At 47.9% G+C, this 8,623-nt stretch overlaps 1 protein-coding gene across 4 annotated transcripts; it reads left to right on the top strand.

Moving 5' to 3' along the window:
- Window positions 1–2,268: 2,268 nt before the first annotated feature.
- On the top strand, window positions 2,269–6,307 carry LOC146589131 (TLC domain-containing protein 5-like). 4 transcript variants are annotated; one of them, XR_014897275.1, is made up of 4 exons: window positions 2,640–2,708; window positions 3,242–3,441; window positions 4,148–5,204; window positions 5,319–6,307. XR_014897275.1 is itself a non-coding variant. In XM_085316844.1 (3 exons), the coding sequence occupies exons 2-3, from the start codon at window positions 3,246–3,248 to the stop codon at window positions 4,684–4,686; spliced, it is 735 nt and encodes a 244-aa protein (XP_085172970.1). In that variant the 5' UTR covers window positions 2,269–2,502; window positions 3,242–3,245; the 3' UTR covers window positions 4,687–6,307. The 4 variants fall into 4 exon arrangements, 2 of the variants coding, with proteins under 2 accessions (XP_085172970.1, XP_085172969.1); XR_014897274.1 differs by having other exon boundaries at window positions 5,316–6,307; XM_085316844.1 differs by lacking the exon at window positions 2,640–2,708 and adding an exon at window positions 2,269–2,502 and having other exon boundaries at window positions 4,148–6,307.
- The last annotated feature ends 2,316 nt before the right edge of the window (window positions 6,308–8,623 follow it).

Here is an 8,623-nt window from a genome sequence, read left to right as displayed (position 1 = left end):
GTTTCAAAAAAAAAAAAAAAAAAAAAAAAAGACGCAATTGCAAGGGAAAGATCTGTGTTCCCCCATTTCTAGGAATGGGTCTAGACTCACAGCAGCAGCAGCAAGGGATAAAAAAAATACTGGGCAGGAAATTCCAGCTTTCTAAGGCTTAGAGTCACCTCCCACAGCATGAAGAAGCAATGCAGGGAGCAATTGCTCACAGACAGATGTGCCTCACCATGGCCATAAGAACATACACTATCTTCTGAACTACCTAATCTGCTACTGAAGAAGCCCAAGTGCCTGAAACCAGCCTCTGTGCTCTCTGTCCTGATTCTTTGCTTCAAGAAGACCTTCTCCACCTTTTGGGTCTCAAGTATCAATGACGTGAGCCCCAGGAGTGGGTGAAGAGCCAGGTCTCTCTGTCCAAAAACATCTCTTCGGGTACCATCCCTATTGCTGGTGAGTATAAGGGGTACAGCTCCTGCCATCTCTTGTTTTTGTCTGTGGTCTGATCATTCAAAAGCTCTCTGGTGAGCCAGATGCAATTTAGCTCCAAAGTCAATTTAAGGACATGATATGCTTTTGCAAGTTATGATCCATTGGTAAAATTCACATTGTTCCAACTCATCTCACTCAGAGGCAACTTAACAGGTTTCCTCAGAATATGAGACAGGAGAGACAGGAGCATTTGTCCCGGTCTGCAGCTGTTAGAATATGCGTAGGAGACGCTAAAACCAGATATTAATGACTGAAAACAAAGGTGACTTTTCCACATAACTGCTGTAGTAGCTCTAGAGCTCTGAGTATGCTTGCAAAAGAGGCAGGAGGGGGGTTATCAGGAACAAGAAGGTCGTGCCCTGATAATTCTCTGATATTTAACAGCGCCTGAGTTCATACAAGGCTGCAAAAGGTGGAAAAACTAGAACAACTTGCTTTTGGTATTTTGTTTCTTTCATTGTTCATTCTTTTTCTTTTTCCTCYGATTTTCCATCTGTGAGAAGACTGATTGCCAGTTGGGAGCACGGGGTTCTGCTCCTCACCCTTCTCAGTCTTCTCCGTGACCTGAAGGAAGTCTTCAAGCATTCCTAAGTGTTTAAATGCTGCCATCAAGTGCCCTCACCATTCCTGCAGCTCACTGCCCTGGGGCTTAGCTTCCCAGCAGAACTGGCAAAGATCCTAACAGTCCTACACGATGCCTTTGGTAGCAGAGCTTAAATTTAGGCTCACTTCTACAGAGCCCAGTAGTTTAAGCCAGTAAGGACTACTGCTAGAGTTGAAGTGGGACCTTCTTTCTCTGTGCCCATGTCTCCTTGCCTGCTCAACCTGAGCGTTTGCTCCAGAGTGGGGGCCAAAATGCTGGCAAAGGGGAGAAAATCAGGGAGTTTTTCCCTCAGATACAACAGTATAATCTACAATCTAAGCAGAAGCAAATTTTAGTTAGTTAGCAGAGCTTTCATGACACATAAAAACATACTATGAAGTGCAGTGCAGACCTAAGTGACCTTAGATCAGGCCTCTCAAGCTCTGAGTGACTGCTTTCCCTTCCTGTGCAGAGCTCTTTGGCTGTAGGAGAGGTTTGGGGTTGTTTGGGACAGATAATTTCCTTTAGATGACTTTTTTAAGCAAATTGAATAAACAATTCAAACATTATACAGTACAGACAGTGAGTTCACTGTACAGACTCTAAACTCTAGGCCTGCTGGAAAGACCTCTGCTCTTTGCGTTCGTGTGGAAAGCGATGCTAATAGTGGGCTGCCACCCTTGCCCGGACAAGCAGTGCGCAAAGAGCTCGCTGCTGACAGCACACAGCRGTGTGGCTGGTCACCCCAGGTTTGGAGGAAGCCTAGCCCTTTCCTGGTTGCTCATCCCTGCCTCTCTGGCCCTGGTTCTGTGCTTCAGCTCAGCTCTTTGTTCACTCTTCCTGTTCTGCGTGTTCCCAGTCTCATCTCCCTACACATCCCTCACCACTCCCAGTGCTCAACCAGCCCCAAACTCACAGCGTCTTATCTCAATCTCCTCCTTCCCTCTCTACTTGCAGCACAGGTCAACACACAAGTGGTCACCAGGAGCCCACCCACCAGGTCTTTGTTCAAAACCAGACACAAAACATGAAAGAAGATGACTCTGGAACGTTTTATTTTGTTTCGCTAATTTTCTTTCATTTTTTCTTTCTTTCTTTCTCTCTCTCTCTTTCTTTCTTTCTTTTTTTTTTTAACAATGATAAAAGCACCTCCCCTTTTGTCTGACTCAGCTCTGTTCTCCACTTTTATTCTCCATCATCGTGGAGAAAAACATTCAGCCAAACTGAAGCTGATTTGTCAGAGGCGAGATCTGCAGACACCCACTACGGGGCTCCCGGGGAGGGGAGAGCCGCGGCTTTGGAGAGGAGGCACCGGCCCCACCGGCCCCCTCCACACGCCTGACCCTGTTTCTCCCACGCTGATTTCGTCTTCCCCGCACTGCCCCGAGCGCTCTCGCTGTCCCGCCCGCGGAGCCGTGCTCGGATCGCTCTTGCCCCCGGTAAGAGAGCAGGGCAGGGGGGGCGGCCGGGGCCGGGGCCGGGGCCGGGGCGGGGGCCGGGCGGATAAAAGGGGCCGGTGCGCGCCGGCGCCGCCTCCCCTCGCCGGGCGGTCCCGGGGCTCGCGGCGGTCGGGCGGCTCCGGCGAGCGGAGCCGCACGGGGCTGCTCCCGGCGGCGGCGAGGCGGCCCACCGGACCGGACCCGGGGTAAGGAGCGGCGCGGGGCCCCTCGGTGGGGTGCCCGGGGCCGGGCTCTTAAATAACCGCGGGGCAAGCACTGCCCTGGGCTGCTCGGCGCGGCCGTGCTGGGTCCCCCTGTCCGGGCCGTGCAGTGCCGTGCGCCCCGCGGGGCTCCGGGAGGCCCGGAGGGCGCTGCCCCCGGGGTGCGAGCAGTGCCCGGCCGGCGGGGGTAGGCCTGCCGGGCAGGGGTGAAACCCCGTGGCCAGGGGCGCTGCTGGGTTCTGGTGTTTCCCCAAGCATGTCAGGGGCTGGGCAGCTTGCAGGGAAGCTGGAGGCAGGTGTGCTAGTGGAGGCATGGTGCTGGAGAGGGCCTAGCTTTCCTCAGGAGACCACCATGTGTATGTCAAGGAAGCAAAGCTTGTTTAAAACACACACACACACACACACACACCCTGGAGCTCCTGCTTATGACGGGTTGATAAGGAGGCATGCGGTCTGGATGAACACCCCATGCCTGGTAGGGCTGCTGTGCTCATAACTTCCTCTCTTTTCTTATTCAGCAGGATGATTTCCATCATTTTTGAGGTGACCTGCAGCCTCTTTGCCTGGCTATCTCTGTATGCCTTCTTCTGCTGCTGGAACAAGCACCGTTCCTATGAGTGGAGCTGTCGTTTGGTCACTCTGCTGCATGGGGTGATTGTCACCTGCCTCTCTGGTTACATTGCTCTCCTTGATGGCCCCTGGCCTCTAACCCATGCAGGTATGTTTAGAGTCTTAGCTCATACTTATCCTTGTCATCTAGTGTGGATGATGACTCTGTCTTTGTTTCTACAGGAAGTGGAGTAAGGGTCTGACTTCTCTTGCTGTCTTTTCTCTTCTCTGTAAGTTTGGGGAAAATGAGAGGGATTTTGCTTAACTTCCCTGCTTCTCCTGCCCTTACCACTACTTACTAATCATCTGTTTGTGTTTTGTTTTTATTCATGTGTATCTTGAAAGTCTTTACATTGGCAGCTTGAGCTTATCACAGTGTCAAAGTTAGGACTGGCTATGTATTGGACGAGACTAAATGCTTTTCATACCTTTGAGGATGTAATAACTCCCAGCATTTGTTGGTGGGGTTTTGTTTGCTGTTTTCTATCATTAAACATCAAATAGTTCTGCTGTTGGGGTCAGGATCTCACCCCTGCTTTCTAAAAGTGTAGAGAGAAGAGGGGAAACAAGTGTGGAAAGATGGAAAGACTTGCTTGAGTCTGCTCAGCAGAGGGAAGTCTGAAAACAAAACAGAACCAGGCACCCAACTTCCAGTCTGGCACTTGGCCTGGAGGTGGTGTGGAAGCTAAGGAGGGAAAATGGCATACAAGCAACCTTTAATGCTATATCTTATAGAAATGGGATATATATATATATATATATATATATATATATTTTTTAAGAGACTTCAGGCTAATGTATATCTTTCATTTCAGGTTCACCAAATACATCTCTTCAGACTCATGTGCTGTCCCTGACCTTGGGTTACTTTATCTTTGACCTGGGCTGGTGCTTGTATTTCCAAACAGAGGGAGACCTAATGCTATTTCATCACACACTAAGCATCTGTGGCATGATCATGGTGCTGGGGCTTGGCAAGTCTGCTACAGAAGTCAATGCTGTTGTATTTGTTAGTGAGATCACCAATCCGCTGCTGCAGACCCGATGGTTTCTGCGGGAAATAGGGTGTTACCACAGTATCCTGGGAGAGGTGGTGGATTTTTTCTTTGTGTTCCTCTTCCTGGTKCTGCGAATTGGGGGAGGAGCTTTGATCGTGTATGCGATGGTGACCTCCCCTGATCCCATCTGGCTCCTCAAGGCTGGAGGCCTGGCTATGTACATTGTATCTTTGCGGTTCATGGTTGAAATTTCCTGCTTTGTTAGGAGGAAAATACTGAAAAAATTTAATTCTTGGAGAAGCATGAGGAGTATGAACRCACCTGTGAAAACTAACGGGCACTTGGCAGCTCATTAATTGTGGTTATTGGAGACCACCCCTTCGGAGAGAGTCCTGGTTACTGAAGTACATTACTGTGAAAAGAGCTCCTGGAAGTGATGTGGAATGGACTTTCTGGCAATGGTCTGCTACCCCAGGAGAAGATGAATCATCTTTAAGAACTTGGGAAAGCTAACTGAAGAGGATTTCAATTGGAAAACTGAGGAACTTGTTGAGGCAACTGAACTGTGTTGATCCACTTACTTCTCCAGCAATGGTAGCCTCTAAGAGGGTGGTAATGCCAGCGCTATTCAGTCCACAACAGACAAGTGTGCAGTCCCTATATTCTTTAATCAACTTCTTGGAGGCAGTATTATGTTAGTGTAGTGCCAGAAAATCTAATCTGAAAAATCCTGTCTTCCTGCACATGGAACCAGGTAGGGATGTGACTTAGCGAAGTTACTCAGGCTTGCTTTGCCTCCTTTCCGGAATTGAACAACACACTTGACTAAATACTTGCATGAAGGACTCTGAACAAGACAGAAATGCTTGTGGAGGTATAGTAAGTTGTCCTTTGAGTATGTAAAGTGATGATATTCCAGCTGAGGCAATGTTTTACCTCAATGTTTTTAATGACACATTTCCTTTTTTAAATGCTTTCATTCAAGCAGGTGCTGTTCGTACAGCAGTGCTACTTCACTGGAATTCTGGTGCTGTCATTGTGAATGGAGTCAGGAATTAGACTTGTGCCAATAAACTCCATAAGCAGGTGTTCATCTAGCCTTGGATTGTTTACAAAAATGAAGACGTTTTGTGGGTGAGAGACGATGAAGAACCCTGTCTGGATGCTGTGTTGGTTCTGGGGCTGGCTCACTTACAGGTCACTTAAGCATGCTTCAAGGTTAACAAGAGTAAGATAAGTGATTATATTTTCAGGAGTGACAGTGRTGTTCAGGCAGAATCAGTGTGCCATCTGTTCTATACCAGTAAGTCTCAAAGTATGGACCAGTTCTCAGGGCACTTGTATTCTTAACGTTTCAGAGTTTTATTCTAAGTTTTCCCCTGGGGTTTTAATGTGAATTTTTCTGCATTTGAGGCTGCAGTTCAGATGTCATTTCTCTTATAAAAGCCTCACAGCTGAGAAACAAATGGCCCTGTGTGGCCCTCRGGCTTAGTAAGGTTGGTTGCCTTTCCCTCCTTCCTGCTTTCAAAGACCTTGTTTAGATATCCTTCTTGAAAAACTAAATATCTTGAAGCTGTAGAAATGCTGTTCCTAATAAAAGGAGGAACTGAAGACCCTCTGAGACTGCCTGCATGGCTCTTGCCCTGGTGTGGTGTCACACCTGTGGCAGCAGTGAAGAAGTGGCGTGTTGGGAATACAGTTGCTGTGGTGACAGGGCCTTAYGAGCTCCACCAGGCCCCTTATCTCACTTTGGCACTGTTCAGAGCTGATACTTGCCTTGGCTTGGTGTTAGAATAAGGTGGCTGGAGAGATAAAGTAAGAAAACTGGAGCCTTGCACTCCTGGTGCATTGCCAGCATGGCTCTGGGGGCCTGGATTGGTGAGGTGCGAGCTCTTGCCAGAGCCGCTGTGTTCTTGTGAAAACTCCTATGAGTGATGAGATTTCTAATAAAGTTACATTCTCTTTTTTTAAAAGAAATACTTGCTGTAAYGTCCTTTTGTTCTGGGTCTTAAGGAGGCAGCTGAAGGGAAAACTGAGGGAAAGGAAGGGCTTGATGGCAAACTAAGTGTGCTAAGACTAGCRGTCAGTGGCAAAGCTATGGCTCATGCCTTCGCACTGCTCAGGAAGGAGTGGGCTGATGGTAAATCATAATGTGCTCTGGAACTCAGGCTTGAGGTTTGAAGCATACATGAGGGTCAGCAGGAGCACAGACTTAAGATCAAAGTACCCCTAATCTGCTTTTCCAGTGAATCTCTGCCAGGGTTGTAGGATCCTGAGGGATGCAGCACTGAACTAAGGCGTTTGCTCTTGATGGACATAAGGTTGTGTAGCAGCTGTTAAATAAATCCTAATCATGGCCTACATTTCAGACTGCTTTATTCTCCCTTTGTAGCAGCAGTACCTGCTGTATTTCACTCCAGAAGAGACAATCTGAGAAAGCTCAGGTTATAATGTGGTTTTATTTATAGTATCTTTGGAGAAGCAATTGAAATCATGAGAGGCATCTAGTGCCTTTCTGTCTGGTGTCCTAAGCCACTGCTGAGTGGCTGCTCCTAGGTGTGAATCTGTCTGCTGCTGCCTCTGGAGCAGATGTGGGGTGGAGTTTGGGCTTCAGCAGGAGTGGTTGTCCCTMAGCTGAGAGACAGTAACCCAGCTGCAGAAGCAAATACCCAGCTTGCTTCAATACAAAACTGGTGGTTAACTGACATTTGAAGCAGATTTAGTGCTCTAATGGTCATCTATGTCTTGTCTAAGGCACTGTTTTAGTGTTTAGTGGTAGGGTTCTAATGTGATGCCAGAAAAGCAACCTTAGTGTCCAATGGGATTCTTTTCTATTTTGCTAATGTTGGAGAGAACAGATTTTTTTTTTTTGTAATGCTTACTATAGCTGCCTGATCTTGTTGTCAAACATAATGAGGGCTCTTTGCCTTACAAAAACATGACCAGCAGTCCTGGCTTTGCCCAGCTCGTAACTGGGAGACTATTGCATTCCTGCTTCATATATATTCCCAAATTATCCTTGGACAAGGTGTTTCCAAGTGATGATGAGCTCTGTGACCTCTGTTGCAAACTCTTGTTTAGAGTAGGTGTGGGAATAAGACGAGCAATAACTTACTGATGTCCRAGGGCATGGCTATACTACAGAGAGTAGCAGTGTGCAAAAAACTGTTCCTGTCCCTAGCTGTTTTGCTGAATGCTATTCATCTGCAGGCAAAACRAGCCAGTGCAACTCAGCCTGCCTATTTAAAGGGCTGACTCTGCACAAAGCAAACAAGAAAATTAGTGTATAAGCTGCACCTAACTTCTGGTACAATCCACTGGGAGATGATTTAACTTGGACCTTGTATTTCAGTATGTGTGAGCACTGCCTGTTGTATGATCTAGAGAAAATATAAGAGACTCCTCTGTATTCCACCTGGGGTGTTAAATGGTCTTTGCCTTGTTAGGACTTYGCTGTTCTGCTGCAACTGGCTCTATTCTTCTTGTCTGCTCCATTTCTGTACCACAACCCAACATTTACCCTTGTAGCTTTCTATCTATTATCAAGGCTGTTGTTTGTCTGAAACCAGATATTAGAACAGATTCATGTCACTTGATGTTACAAGAGTTGGCGTGGCACTTGGTCCAGCAAAGGTGTGGGAAAACAAAATGAGACCTAAGGTCCCTCAGAGAAGCAAATGCACTGTTAGTGGTGTTGAGGATGTAGTGTTGAAATAGCTGAAGGAAGAGTATCTGGTAGTGATGGGAACCTGTGCGTGGCCTGAACTGGAAGGGTGAGATAGRCAGATACCCAGTCAAAAACAGGATGGTTACAAGTGCTTTGAGAAGCAGGACAAGCCACTCCTACCAGCTCAAGCAAAACTTGACCGGGGGTGGGGGGAAGTAGCTCTGGGTGTGAGAGGTAGCTTTGATTGTAACTTGAGAAAGGAAAAGGGGCTCGTTGGAGGAAGATTTTTGTGAGCTATATGAAGGGCCCTGTTTCGGTACTCTTTGGCTGTAAATGAAGTGTGTGGCAGGGGAGACGTGTTTTGCTGTTTGAATGTTTGCAGTCAGAAGTCACCAGGGGTCTTCCGAGTGCTGCATAAGCGCTGGCAGAGAGGGTACATTTGGGGCAGGGCCTGCTGAAGCTGCCTGCGCCGTGCCGTGCCCAGATGATAGCCCTGCAGGGGATGTTACGTTAACAAGCCAGCGCTATGTTAATGGAGCTTTGCAACTCGGGAAGACGTGGCTCGAGTCCGGCGCTGCCCGGGCGSTAGTAAAGCAAGCCCACGGCCGCGTCACCTTCGCGCGCGT

This window comes from Rhea americana, unplaced genomic scaffold, assembly GCF_003343005.1.
Source record: "Rhea americana isolate MKP2758 unplaced genomic scaffold, rheAme1 scaffold_48, whole genome shotgun sequence".
Classification (NCBI taxonomy): domain Eukaryota; kingdom Metazoa; phylum Chordata; class Aves; order Rheiformes; family Rheidae; genus Rhea; species Rhea americana.
This window is presented reverse-complemented; position numbering and strand designations above follow the sequence as displayed.